The 13,045-nt window shown below is 39.7% G+C and overlaps 4 protein-coding genes and 1 non-coding gene across 8 annotated transcripts; 3 read left to right on the top strand and 2 right to left on the bottom strand.

Moving 5' to 3' along the window:
- The first annotated feature begins 5,474 nt into the window (after positions 1-5,474).
- On the top strand, positions 5,475-7,409 carry LOC117566385 (uncharacterized). 2 transcript variants are annotated; one of them, XM_034245890.2, is made up of 4 exons: positions 5,475-5,761; positions 6,232-6,613; positions 6,678-6,814; positions 6,881-7,409. In XM_034245890.2, exons 1-4 carry the CDS (start codon positions 5,636-5,638, stop codon positions 6,968-6,970), a joined length of 735 nt encoding a protein of 244 aa, XP_034101781.1. In that variant the 5' UTR covers positions 5,475-5,635; the 3' UTR covers positions 6,971-7,409. The 2 variants fall into 2 exon arrangements, with proteins under 2 accessions (XP_034101781.1, XP_034101780.1); XM_034245889.2 differs by having other exon boundaries at positions 5,483-5,761; positions 6,878-7,407.
- LOC117572839 (U11 spliceosomal RNA) lies at positions 5,845-6,085 on the bottom strand. Its single transcript, XR_004572575.1, has one exon. It is a non-coding gene; the product is annotated as a U11 spliceosomal RNA (small nuclear RNA).
- A 328-nt stretch (positions 7,410-7,737) lies between the features above and the next one.
- Positions 7,738-9,984, bottom strand: LOC117566382 (gustatory and odorant receptor 63a). 3 transcript variants are annotated; one of them, XM_034245884.2, is made up of 4 exons: positions 9,853-9,984; positions 9,262-9,730; positions 9,056-9,205; positions 7,738-8,979 (listed from the first exon to the last, which is right to left on the bottom strand). In XM_034245884.2, the coding sequence occupies exons 2-4, from the start codon at positions 9,505-9,507 to the stop codon at positions 7,861-7,863; spliced, it is 1,515 nt and encodes a 504-aa protein (XP_034101775.1). In that variant the 5' UTR covers positions 9,508-9,730; positions 9,853-9,984; the 3' UTR covers positions 7,738-7,860. The 3 variants fall into 3 exon arrangements, with proteins under 3 accessions (XP_034101775.1, XP_034101774.1, XP_051859584.1); XM_034245883.2 differs by having other exon boundaries at positions 9,262-9,756; XM_052003624.1 differs by lacking the exon at positions 9,853-9,984 and having other exon boundaries at positions 9,262-9,809.
- Positions 9,985-10,003: 19 nt separating this feature from the next.
- LOC117566383 (hsp90 co-chaperone Cdc37) lies at positions 10,004-11,746 on the top strand. Its single transcript, XM_034245886.2, has 4 exons — positions 10,004-10,138; positions 10,198-10,401; positions 10,469-11,128; positions 11,192-11,746. Exons 1-4 carry the CDS (start codon positions 10,106-10,108, stop codon positions 11,492-11,494), a joined length of 1,200 nt encoding a protein of 399 aa, XP_034101777.1. The 5' UTR covers positions 10,004-10,105; the 3' UTR covers positions 11,495-11,746.
- Positions 11,740-13,025, top strand: LOC117566384 (dnaJ homolog subfamily B member 13). Its single transcript, XM_034245888.2, has 2 exons — positions 11,740-12,768; positions 12,825-13,025. The coding sequence occupies exons 1-2, from the start codon at positions 11,784-11,786 to the stop codon at positions 12,938-12,940; spliced, it is 1,101 nt and encodes a 366-aa protein (XP_034101779.1). The 5' UTR covers positions 11,740-11,783; the 3' UTR covers positions 12,941-13,025.
- The last annotated feature ends 20 nt before the right edge of the window (positions 13,026-13,045 follow it).

Consider the following 13,045-nt stretch of genomic DNA (forward strand, 5'->3'; position numbering starts at 1 on the left):
CTCTGCTTCTATCGCTGCTTCTGCTGCTGCTGCCAGCTCTGTTGAATATTTGCCAAGTATGCTGATTGAATTTTTTCCAGTTGACTAAATGATATCAAGGATATTTGCCCAAGCTAGAGCCCCGGTGACAGCTCCTGAGCCGCACTGGGAGCAATCCTCACAATGCCTTTAAGGTGTCCATCAAGCCCAACTCGAATTTTAGTGACAGTTGTTTCAAGTTTAAACTCAAGTTTAAAAATATCTAAAGACAATTTACCCTAAAAATTACAAAAATTCATTTAAATATAATACAAAAAAAGTATAGATATTTGCTTTAGTCGTATGAATAAAATTATTTATATAATATTTATTGCCTAAAAGATTCTCTTAGAAAAATATAATTAGTTTATTTTTCAAATGTAGTTTCAGCTTTTAGATACTCTTAGAAAAATATAATTAAAATTTCGAATTTCATTGTAAAATCTAAAGTATTTTTCATTATAATTTGTAAACTAAATTAGCAAATAATAAAATATTTAAGCTTCATGAACAACATTAAATGATTAACAAATCAGAAACTTTCTTGTTGAATCTTGCAACTAAAATGCATCTACCAAATACATTTTAAAAATAAAATAAATCAACTGCAAAATCTTGCAAAGTTATTAATAAAACAAAGAAGCGAAAGCGTTTAGAAATTTTTCTAATAGTAAGAGATGAAAAATAAAAAAAATAAAAATTAATATGCTTCGAAATAAAAAATACTAAAAATAAAATTAAACTGAATTTATATAAAACTAGTTTAAATGTACAATCTGAAAAAATTCTTTAATCATTTCTTAACTCTATCTTTTATATGAAGAAAATCATAATTTAACTGTAAAATGAGATATATTAACGAAGAACTAATTTCTGATGTGTACCAAATAAGTTTAGTTAGCAATTAGTCTATGGCAATTGATATTGATACTGCAGCATCTTGATAAATTTGAATATGAGAATGTAACACGCAAGCCGATGAATACTCGCACTCTCTGTGTTATGTAACAAAGTCTGCCCACATTGATAGTGTGCAATTAAATTGCAATTTGTTGCTTATTCAGCCGCATCACACATCGCAACTGTGTGTGACAAACTATGTTAGGAAAGCCTGAACATTATCCTGCCTGTCAGTTTGCCGATGGCGATGATGCGACAAACGAGAAGCAGTCCAGGAGATATGCTAGATAAATGCCATGCACACTTGTATTATCAATTTTCAATATTTAGACAGAGACAACTACTACTAATAATCACGTTTGTTGAGCGTAAAGCGAGCATACATTTTGTAAATACATCCAGGGAGAGAGGGGAAGGAGGAGTCGCGTTGGGGTGTAATTAACACTTAGTGCCGTCGAGCAAATCGAGCGAGGCTAAACTCTGGCTGACTCTGGCCACCATCATCATCATCATCATCACCATCAGCATCATCGAATGTGCAATAATTAATATGCCCAACATGCAGCACAGGAGTGTTGTCCTGTTATCCTGGCGCCCGTCCTCTGAAGTGGGTGGCGGACACTCGTCGACTCATCGACTCGTTGTTGTGTTGGCGGGGTGCTATAAAAGGCGTTAAATTGACACAATTGAACACACCCTTGAGATTCGAGGGCTACAATTCGCCCCCATCTGTGCTTGTTTGCCATGTTGTTTGTGTTGTTGCTGCCTCAAGAGGGAGCGAGTGCGTTTAATCGGAAATGCTAACATCTTCATCATCATTGCACATAATCGAGCTCACGTTGAAAAACTGACAAGCGACATCCCAAAATCGCGCACTCTTCTCCAATTCACAAAAATTTTCCATATTCGATGCAAACTTCGGGTGACGCATTGTTAACAACACGCTGCGTTGTTTGAGCCATGCAAATATGTGTAACAATTGATATTGATGGGTGACTCCAAAACGTGACTAACATGAGATATATAGCCTGAAGGCTTACACATATGCGTACACTTGGCTTAACATTAGGCATAATTTCTTAGAAAAACACTTAGTAACTTTGATACTAAGTGTAATCCAGAGAGGATGATTGCCCTAAGGTATCGCCAAGATTTGGTGAACTGGTAACTTTATGAGATACATATTCCCAAAAAAAAAAGAATACTTACTCCTTGGAATACATATTTGTTTTTTAAGTATTTGAGAAGCTTACTCATATTTAGTTACACTGTTATTAATAAATATAATAGTAATCTTTTATGAACAAATAGAATAAAGTATGTATGATGGAGATACAAGACTTTGGACTGATTTTTCAATGTTCTTCATAAGTCTTATTCGAATAAACTGACTTTTAAGTACAATTTCGTTTCTTCAAGATCAGCTGTTTTCTATACAATTCCCATCCCTTCTGCGGATTTTGTCATTTTTGACAATGAAAAGCTCTACATAACTTTAAGGGTACATTGAAATACTAGATTTCGGTTTAGAGAATTTAATTGAGCACATATTAGTTAGTCAATATCTATAAATTACTTTATGGGGAGATTGAAAAATTGTTCCTTAGTCTAAGGCTTACTATAATCATGAAATATTTAAGTTAACATGATTAAATTTTACATGATTTGAGAGTTAAATAAAATGAAGTTGTAAAGTGATTGTAAAGTTGTAAAGTAATTTACTTGAATTAAATCATTAAATTAAATTGATCGCATTAAATTATAAAAGTAATAAGTTTCTAAATGTTTAAGGATACACAAAATTATGAAATCTCTTAAAGTGAATTAAAAACCTAAGATTTTTTCCAAATCAATAATTCATAAATTGAATTGTCATAGCTGTTCTAAAATTCATTGTCTCTTTTATTATGCATTTTGTTTTCATTTCTAGATTTATTTCATTCAAAATTTCTATTTAGAAAAATTTATAGATTTATAATTTATTATAATTATCAAATTTATATGATATATTATTATTTTGCTAGTTTCTTTTCTTCTTGAATTTTCTAATCATATAATATTCATATCGATCGTCGCATCTCTTTTTAATTAAAATCCACTTCAAAATGATTGCTACCAATTCGGTTTTTAGATAAGAACAAAATCGCAGAGCAACTAAATTTTTTTTCGAGAATTTAGAATTTCGTTTAACCGGCTACCAGATCGATTTCAATTGCAGCCTGCAGCCTGAGCAACAGACTGTCAAAACAGGCAAACAAATTGTGCAAATAAGTCGAGTAAATGTTATTTATGCTCGAGCGATTGCAGTGATTAAATAACTAAGCAATACGAAACCCCTAGAGATCGAATTACAAATAGTTAAATGACATGAAAGTGCAGCAGATTCAGTCAGACTGAAGTTGTTGCCAACTTGCAACAGCAACAGTCATCGTTGCTGCTGCAATGTGGTGCATATTAATGGCCCGAAGGTGTGCATGCCAATTGTCATGCGCTGAAATGCTTGTTAACAACAGCGATTGCTTTTCGAATCGGCTCCCACTCGAATGGTCAAGTTTTCAGTTTTCTTTTTCTTTTCCTTTTTTTTTATTTTTTAATCAAAGCCTTCCTCTTGCAGCTGAAGCTGTTGCTGTTGTGGCTGCAACTGTTGCAGCTCCTCCCCCGTGGCAATAACGCCACACATTTGTAATGTTGCTTCTGTTTCAGCCGTTTAAAGTGGCTCTCAAGTTTTGGCTTGCAACGCTTGCTTAGAAGCATTTTACAAGTTACTTTAAGGCAATCAATTTGTAGCCAAGTTGTTGCTTCTGCTGTTGCTGCAGCTGCTGCAGTTGGGTTGAGAGGGGGGCGAAAAACCAATCAAAAGAGCGTTGCGAACGCAAATTGAACGGCAAATGGCTGGAAGATGATATTTCAATACTTGAAGAGCCGGCCTCTGTTGAGGCCATAAATTATGAACGGGGCGACGCCTGCGCGTAGTTGCTTACTTTTTTGCAGTTATGATTATCGCGCCAAGTTCTTCGCTGGAGTGAAGTCTCGAGTTCAGGTTGCGAGTCAGGTTGAGCTTAACGCATTCAGAACAGCGCGCGTTTGCGTTCGCGTTGTTGTGTGCAAACAAATGTAAAAAATTTTTAATTGACTTTTGGATTTGCGCCACCGCCAGTTGCACTTTTTATGGCCCCTCGCGTGCATGCAGCTTAAAAGTTAATAAAACACGCCCAATGATAACAAGCCGCAAACAACAATGCCAACAACAACACAAAGCAGCAACAACCAGAAGAAAACAGCAATGCATATTTTGCCCCTGAGGTCTTCATCATCTTCATCATGATGATGGTGGTGCTGGTGGTTGAAACATTGTGAGTGCTCCATCGCATCATCCTCGCCAGCTCGTAGAAAAACAATCAATTAAGCGTGCAAGTAGCTGACACAGGAGGAGCGCCAGTTGCCATTGGCAACAGTCAGTGGCACGACTCCAACTCTTCGACTCTTTTAGACTACGACTCTGATTCTTCTGGCCACAAAGTACCTCATCCAGCAACTGCTTCGTCTTCTTCGGCCTGGCCAATTTTATGGCCTGCTTTGGCAAAATTTATGTTACATTTTTATAGTTCAGTGTAAATTGACTTTTAAAATGTAAAATTTATCATAGCAAACGGCCCGCAGCGGTAGGAACCACATTTTAATTGCTTTATTTCGGATGTGCCGCCAACATCTGGCAACACTGGCCACAACAAAAAGCTTTGCGCTAAAAGCTTTGCATTGTCTCACGGCGATAAACATCTGCGCGTCTGCAACGCTTAAAAACAACCCCCTAAAAGCTTCGAAAGCTAAAGTGTTTAGTGATGCACGTTATTGAAATACTCTTAAATTTGGTTAACAAACAGATAAATGATATAATTTTATAATTTCAAATGTAAGTTCATAATCCGGAAAATATATTTTTTGTCAGCAAAAAAGATTATCTATATTTAACCCAAATATCAACTATTAACTCATTAAAAATACATAAAACTACAATATTATGTAAATTACAATATTATTTGCGAGTTCCACTTTAATTTTACCGTGTTTGTTAAATGTTATTAGAAATTGTATACTATATTATAAAATTTTTGTTTTTTTTATAGTTTTTAGTTTTCAACGTGATTTGACAAATTTTTATTATAGTAAATCTTTCTTTAGCCAGTAACCTTATTAGCTAAGAGATAAAGTATGCGTATCTCATGAATATCAATAATTTGTAACGGTATTTTAAGGCAATTTAACTAAGATAGTTTTCAGTTCAGTATCTATTTTGTGGAGATATACTTTATGTTACATTTTTAGCAAGTAGCGACACAATTATTATCACCTCAAGTCTCTACTAAAATTCCAAATCAAACAAATCAGTTCGTACACTTGATATACCCTCGATGCGAAAGAGTTGTTGCACATGCAAAACAAACATTCGAAAGCTCTCCGAATATCAAAACAGACCTTGGAAATGTACGATGCGCCTCCGCCGCGTTTCCGCGAAAAGCTCTCGCAAGTTTCAATTTAATGTACGTACGTGGGAGCTGCAAATGAAGCGCCAACCCTTAAGTTGTCATTGGCAATTGGATGACGAAACGATTGCGACGAGTCGCAGCCAGTGGCAAAGTAATATACTTTAGTTGAGTGAAAGAAAAATCCATAAATTGATTAAAAAGTAAACAAATACGTGGAAAACACACGCGAAATAATGTTGCTGCCCACGGTCAGCACAGGTGGCAAGTGGAGCTGTCGCCGCATCTGGGAAATGATGATGTCGCCCATATCACCGCGTAATCTACGGACCACAGCATTGCTGACGAGCATCTACCAGCTGGTAAGTGTTGTTATTGCATTGATTGCGACAACGATGATGCACATAAGCTTCCACACACGCGCTTATGTAATGGATTAATCAAGTGGGGCACAGCGCACGGACACAAAACAATGCCATAAAATGTGCAGCCGCAAACCCCTAACAAAAAAAATTATGCACTGGATATGCAAAGCCATACCCCACTGAGCACGCTAGAAACCCATCGAAGGCGGCAATTTAGCGCACGCCCCCGCCCAACGAGGGGCGAATGGATGAGCCAACGGCGCAATGCGTCTGCACTATTGTTCCTGACATTGGAACATGCCAAAGACGAGCGCCCTTTTTAAAGCTCGAGCGATAAACGTTGCTTGTGTCGTTGTGAGAATTGCTAAAACCACTTGCGAATTGTTAGCGCCAAAATTGCGAAATATTGTGCAACACTGAAAGTATCCGAAATTCATGCGTGATTCCCTACTTTTAAATCCTTCCAGCTCATCGCGCATTCCATTCTGTTTGTGGTGCTCCTTTGTTTGGCGCATGCAGAGCAAATGCGATTGCTGCTTGATCTGGACATTGCGGATCAGAAGGATAGTGGATTCTACAATATGTCTCCGTTCCACAACGACATGCGTCTCAAGACGGCCGCTCAACTAGCCGATGCTACCGAAAATGCACTTTATGTGCTGGCCAGCATTACAATAGTCTATGCTCTGAGTACCATTGCACTCTTCTTTGGGGTCTACAAGAATAAGCCGGGCTTAATAATACCTTGGCTGGTTATGGAGTTTCTGGGCGTAATCGCTGCTGGAGTTTTTGTCTTCATGCTAAAGGATACGAAATTACCCATGATATTTGGTGGACAGTGTTTGTACTGTAAGTTTTTATTTCGATTTCATAGTTATGTTCAAACTTAAGATCAGCTGGTTACTTTTTGCAGTTGTCGTTAGTTATTCGCTGCTCTGCATGGATGCAGTCAAGTGGTATGTAATGCACAGCTTCTACCAAAGTCTGCGTACAATGAACAAATTGCGAGAGATCGCTACGGTTGCTATTCCTTGCCCAGCTCCAGGCACTGTAAGTCATAATTCTAAACATAACTTATACAGATTGAAATGCAATATGAACTGTCTTCCATAGCAGATTCCTTATCAGTTCCGTCGTGAGCACATGTACCTGGGCAGCAATGGATACAAACACATTCTAACCGAATCGCCAGATGGACAGTGTTAAGTCCAAGTTAACGCTAATAAAAACGCTTCAAAATACTACGATGATCGATCAGAACCCTAAACCACAACGCCCTCGAACTTCCAGCATCTAAGTGTCTTAAATTCCGTTTGGTTTTTCATTGTAAATTTAAGTTTTTTGGAACGTGTGTGATATGGAATAACCACAGATAACTATTTTATATAGAGAAAATGGATCGAGAGGCAAAGAGATACATATATAGGTATATGTAAACAAATGACATATTCTTACAGCAATACAAACAGATAACACGATGATAATTAGCAAATGTGCAATAAATGCGATACATGCATTAACTATTTTCTATATAGCGCTTAAAGTTCCCCTCCCCCCATATAAATATATATATATACATTTAATCTTATCATGTAGTAGTTGTTGAAATTGCAACTTTATTTTAATTTAAATAAATTAAACATAACAAAAATGTTGTTGAATATAATATATTTTAATCAAGTTGACTCTTGCTGGATTCGAACCGGAGATCTTTATTGAGTGAAAGCTCGCTACTTTATACACTGCGCCACAGCAGCGAAGGAAGCGTCAAAGACAAAATGTGAAAAAGTAATTCATTGTATGTGCATCTCTTTTGCACTTATTGAAAGCTAATAGGGAATTTGTTGATCTAATAATTCGAGTCGAATTTCATACAAAAGGCAAACGAGTTTTAAATTATTTCTTTAACAAAATAGTAATATGTCAATTGGATTTAAAGAATACACACGTTTTTGTATTTTTCGTTTATTGTAAAATTTATTCTAAGCAGTTCTAAGTTTAATATTCAATTGTTGCCTAATTTGCTGTGCATTCACTATTTTGTTTGCTTATTCCTATTCCTAGTCGCATCACAAATCGTGCTACCTTGACCTAATTCAACCCTTTCGACCACGCCCAGACCGGGTAACTGCTGCCACCGTTGTTGTGGTTGGTGGTGCCACAGAGGTGCTGGTGCTGGTGGCACCCAGCAAGGTCATGTCATTAGACAAACTATCCATCAGCATATCGACGACTGTGACATTCGATGTGGCATCGCCATCGCCCTTGTCCGTTGGAATGCTGATCTGGAACTGCAGCAACACAACCAAATAGGTGACCATTGTGGTGAGCAGACCCTTGAAGAGAGTGCGATTAACATCAAAGAATCCGCCACAATTGATGTTCGATGGATTCATTTCGGTGGCACGCAAAAACATATTAATCTCTGTCTGGGCATCCGAGTTCATCCAGTTCAGCTCGACCATTAGCAGTTTCTTTTGGAAATTGGTGCGCACATTGACGGACGCATAGTGCGCCTCATCACAAATGTAGAAGAGTAGTCCAATGTTCCACAGCGCTGTGATGGTCAGACCAATATCCTTGATGCCAAATCCCTCCGACAGCTGCGACAATAGCCCATAAATTGACAGCGTAATGATAAAGAACAAATATAGACTCATGAATACAAATGTATAACAGAGCGCGTTGCCAGTGTCGCGGGTCAACTTGCTCAGCCGTAGCCACAAGACGCGATAGTCTGCGACCATGGCAGCGGGACCAATGTGTTTCAATGCCTTCTGAAAGCGCTCGGCCAGCAGATATGCAGTTGTGCTGATTCCTTCGCAGATTAGAAACCACCAGGCGCCCAGCATGGCCGTCAAATTATCCAGTATGCAGTAGGGCACCACTTGATTGAGATTCAAATCCGACATAGTAATGTGTATGATAACTACCGATAGCACCGACAATATGGGCAAGACTATAGCAATATAGACGCCCTTCTGGCGGAGATTCAGCGGCAAACTGTGTCCAGAGATCTGATAGTACAGCACTTCAAAGTCATCCCAATCGTTGAACAAACGCGCTATCTTCTTGGCCTCCCACCACAGAATTGGTATTATAATAATGGGTAGTATGTTGACCAGAAACAAGTAAGCGATAACTGCCTCCTCGAAGGGGCCGCTCAGGGAACGCACAATGTGAATGCGATTGTTGGCCACATAACCAACATAACACTACCGACATAGTAAAAGTAATAGAAATGATTATTAGGGAAAACCCTTCTGACTAAACAGCTTCTGACTAACTTACCGACAACAGAACGAAGAAAACTACAGAATAGAGAAATGCTCCCGAGTTCAAAGCAAACTTGGCACGAGCAGGACCACGGCGTACAATAGGCAGAACACCGATGATCCGCAGAAACCAGTTAACCGGTGCAATGTTGCGATAAAAAACACTCTGTCAGACAATTCAAATTAATACGTATAGTTGCACAATTTCACAATTGTTCTCACCGGTATAAAATCATTACTAATCGAGCCCACGGTGCTCACCGAACTTCTCTTGCCATTTCCTGGTGCCTGGTAACCACTATCCAAACGTTCAGCCAGCCCAATGGAATACTTGCGTACGCCATGTAGATAGGCCTGCGCATTTCCACTGTTTATGGGCTTGGCATTCAGGAATACCGTGTCCGGTTTTTTACGTCTATAGTAGCTGGCCATTGTTAACGAACTGTGAGTCCTTATGATTGACTCCATGCTAGGCTAGCGCCTTTAGTCCCAGACATTGCCATTAAAAATGCATTTAACCTCGCCCTCTATTTGTTTCTCATTGTTTACATTGCAAGAACAACTTGAGTTTCCTGTTGATTTCGTTTGTTTATCTTCTGCATGCATTAACCTTAACCGTGTGTCCCAATTTCAAATTAATGTCAATGGCGCGCACTTGCCCGAACCTCGTCAACATCACTGTTTCACAACACTGTCAATGCAATCGATAAATAATCCCTGCCCAACAGCCATGATTATTGAAAGTTATGACTCGTGTGTGTTGTGTTTAAATTCTTATATTTTGTAAATTAATTAATTTACAAACGACTTTACCTGCATTTGCCATAAATAATAGAACATGCTGTTTCCATTTAAAATTTTTTTTTTTTAATATAAGTAAATCCCGTGATGTGTGACCAGCTTGCTTTTATGTCAGTGATATATAACAATATATTTTTCCACCTAAATTTCTATCTATTTCAAGTTTGAGCTTCCGGTCACTCTGATTGGCACAAATATTTCTAGAATTTTTGCAAATTAAGCCGAATTTTATTGTTTTCACAATTCGAAACACGGAACAGTTAAAATGGTCGACTACAGCAAATGGAAAAATATTGAAGTGAGTATTTCGATACACAAGTGTAAAGATTGTTCACAACACAAACTCCCAACGTGCAGATTTCGGATGATGAGGATGAAACACACCCGAACATTGATACCCCTTCATTGTTCCGCTGGCGGCATCAGGCACGAGTTGAACGCATGGCGGAGTCGGAGAAAGAGAAGGAGGACATGAAAGCGAAACGCCAAAGTTACCAGGCCCGCTTGATGGACGTCAAGGAACGCATCAGCAAGAAAGACGGTGACGAGGCCGCACTAAAGGTGAAATGGGTGCAACCACCATTTATTTATTCAATTAGTCATCTCTCACATTGTTGTGTTATCACAGAAAGAGTTGGATAAGATTGAAAACGAAGGCAAAGACCTCGATCGTCAGGAGAACGAATTGCTCAAGAAAGACAAGAAGACGCCATGGAATGTGGACACAATCAGCAAACCTGGTTTCGAAAAGACCGTCATCAACAAGAGGGCCGGTCGCAAACCCGATGAGAATCTGAGCGAAGAGGAGCGCGAGCAGCACCTCAAACAGTTCGTAAAGGACAATGAGAAGCTGTGTAAGGAATACGGCATGCTGCGCAAATACGATGCATCCAAGCGTTTTCTGCAGAGCAACCTACATTTGGTGTGCGAGGAGACGGCAAACTATTTGGTCATTTGGTCCATCAATTTGGAGATGGAGGAGAAGCACGAGCTGATGGCTCATGTGGCGCATCAGTGCATTTGCATGCAGTACATACTTGAGCTGGCCAAGCAACTGGACGTCGATCCGCGTGCCTGTGTCAGCTCGTTCTTCCAGAAGATTGAACATTGTGGTGTCGAGTATCGCCAACAGTTTGAGAGTGAGATCGAGGGATTCAAGGGACGCATTCAGAAACGTGCCCAAGAGAAAATTCAAGAAGCTGTGGCACAAGCAGAGGAGGAGGAGCGCCAGGAAAATATGGGACCCGGGGGCCTTCATCCAGCTGATGTGTTTGAAACGCTGCCCGATGTAAGTTTGCGACTTTACCAAGTTAATATAAATCCGTTTAACTATTATTTATTTTGTTTACAGGAACTGAAGGCTTGCTTTGAGTCGCGTGATATTGAGCTGCTGCAGAAGACAATTGCCACAATGCCCGTAGATGAGGCCAAGTATCATATGAAGCGATGTGTTGACTCTGGTCTTTGGGTGCCCAATGAAGGCGAAGCGCCCTTCAAAGATGATAAGGGCGATGAAGCTTCCGGCAGTAAAACTGACGAGAAGAAGCAGGAGGAAAAGGAGCAAAAAACTACCTCGCCAAGCGCCAAGAAAGCAGAGGAGAAGGAGAAAGAGGAGCCCATCTATACAGGCGTTAGCACTGAGGATGTCGATTGATTGATTGTCGTCCCTTAAAACCGATGCAGATTAATGGATTATGCTTAAATTATAAGTCGTACTATACTATAAAAACAAAACAACAACATAAACTACTCATTCGTTGACAATTGTACTCATGCATTTCCGATTCTGATTCAGAGTTCAGTTTGTATATAATTTGAGCCAAAACAAATTCTCAGTACTCAGTAAACTGAGTTTGAGATTTCAATAAACAAAACAAAAGCATCAAGCTATCAACGTAAATAAGAATTGTTTATTATTCGAATATATTATATTTTCCTAAACAATGAATCGTCCTGAACTCGATTACTATGCGGTGCTGGATATGCCTCGCAGCGCGAGCAAGGAGCAATTAACTTTGGCTTATCGTCGCCTCGCGGTTCGTCTCTGTCCGCATCGCGACAAGAAGTACGAGCAGGACTTTGTGCCTCTGGCCCAAGAAGGAAAACTGACACATCTGTCGCCTATGTCTGAGATTAAGCAATGGGCTTACATCAATATGGCATTCGATGTACTTGGCCATGATCTATATCGGGCGATCTATGATCGTTATGGCGAAGCAGGGCTCTTCGAGGGTGTCATGCTGCCCAATGGCTATTTTCCGCCCTATCAATATCATGGCGACCACATGAAGGTCTACGAGGCTGTCTTTGCCAGCTACTCGCCCTATGCTAACCTCATAGATGCGGTAACCAATCCACCGAGTCTTTTTGCAACTCGTGAGCATGGCATTGGTGTGCGACACAAGGATACGAATACCGAACGCATCATACACTTGTCGTTGGAGGAGGTGCGCACGGGTTGTGTGAAGCTAATGCATGTGTGGCGTCAGGAGATCGTAGACATCAAGGAGTCGCGACTGGAGAAGCGAAAGCATACGCTCAAGCTGAACATACAACCAGGTACGACGGCAGGCACACGGTACTGCTTCAAGGAAGAGGGCGATCGTTATCCAACCACAATCCCGGGTGATATCATCTTCATTGCGGCCGATAAGCCGCATCCCGTCTTCGAGCGCCGCAATATGCATGATCTGGTCTATCGCTATAACATAACGTTGTGTCAGGCGTTTACGGGATTCATCTTTTTCGTCCAGACACTGGACAAGCGCCAGTTGAAGATTGTCGTCACGGATGTGGTGACTCCAGGCTATCAGAAGATTGTACCGTGTGAGGGATTACCGAAGTGTCGTAATCTGGATGCCGTGTCTGCCATTAAGCATGCCAATAAGCGATTTGAAGACTTTGGCGATCTCATTATTGAGTTTAACTGTAAGTATTTAAACAACAGCAATTTTATATTTCACTTCCAACGAACAATTTTCTAGACATATTCCCCAAATACTTGACGCCAGAAATGAAGGCGATGACGCGACAGTTCTTCACGGAGTTCCAGAAGCATGAGCAGGCATTAGAAGCTCAAGAAAAGGAGCACCTATCGTGAATGGTTTATGTTATATTTATTTTAATGCAGCAATAAACAAAATTGAAGTGGTTCAAAATTTGCTACATAGCGCGCATTCACAATAGCATTACCGTTTTTGGTATA

Source organism: Drosophila albomicans, chromosome 3 (assembly GCF_009650485.2).
Source record: "Drosophila albomicans strain 15112-1751.03 chromosome 3, ASM965048v2, whole genome shotgun sequence".
Lineage (NCBI taxonomy): Eukaryota > Metazoa > Arthropoda > Insecta > Diptera > Drosophilidae > Drosophila > Drosophila albomicans.

Bases quoted from the DNA above. Each gene is read 5' to 3' on its own strand.
- LOC117566385 (XM_034245889.2), top strand. From the start codon at position 5,636: ATGTTGCTGCCCACGGTCAGCACAGGTGGCAAGTGGAGCTGTCGCCGC. The intron at 5,762-6,231 runs GTAAGTGTTGTT...AAATCCTTCCAG, and splicing joins TGACGAGCATCTACCAGCTG to CTCATCGCGCATTCCATTCT. The intron at 6,815-6,877 runs GTAAGTCATAAT...TGTCTTCCATAG, and splicing joins CTTGCCCAGCTCCAGGCACT to CAGATTCCTTATCAGTTCCG.
- LOC117566382 (XM_034245884.2), bottom strand. From the start codon at position 9,507: ATGGAGTCAATCATAAGGACTCACAGTTCGTTAACAATGGCCAGCTAC. The intron at 9,206-9,261 runs GTGAGAACAATT...ATTGTCTGACAG, and splicing joins TTAGTAATGATTTTATACCG to AGTGTTTTTTATCGCAACAT. The intron at 8,980-9,055 runs GTAAGTTAGTCA...CTATGTCGGTAG, and splicing joins TTTTCTTCGTTCTGTTGTCG to TGTTATGTTGGTTATGTGGC.
- LOC117566383 (XM_034245886.2), top strand. From the start codon at position 10,106: ATGGTCGACTACAGCAAATGGAAAAATATTGAA. The intron at 10,402-10,468 runs GTGAAATGGGTG...GTGTTATCACAG, and splicing joins GTGACGAGGCCGCACTAAAG to AAAGAGTTGGATAAGATTGA. The intron at 11,129-11,191 runs GTAAGTTTGCGA...TTTTGTTTACAG, and splicing joins TGTTTGAAACGCTGCCCGAT to GAACTGAAGGCTTGCTTTGA.
- LOC117566384 (XM_034245888.2), top strand. From the start codon at position 11,784: ATGAATCGTCCTGAACTCGATTACTATGCGGTGCTGGATATGCCTCGC. The intron at 12,769-12,824 runs GTAAGTATTTAA...ACAATTTTCTAG, and splicing joins TCTCATTATTGAGTTTAACT to ACATATTCCCCAAATACTTG.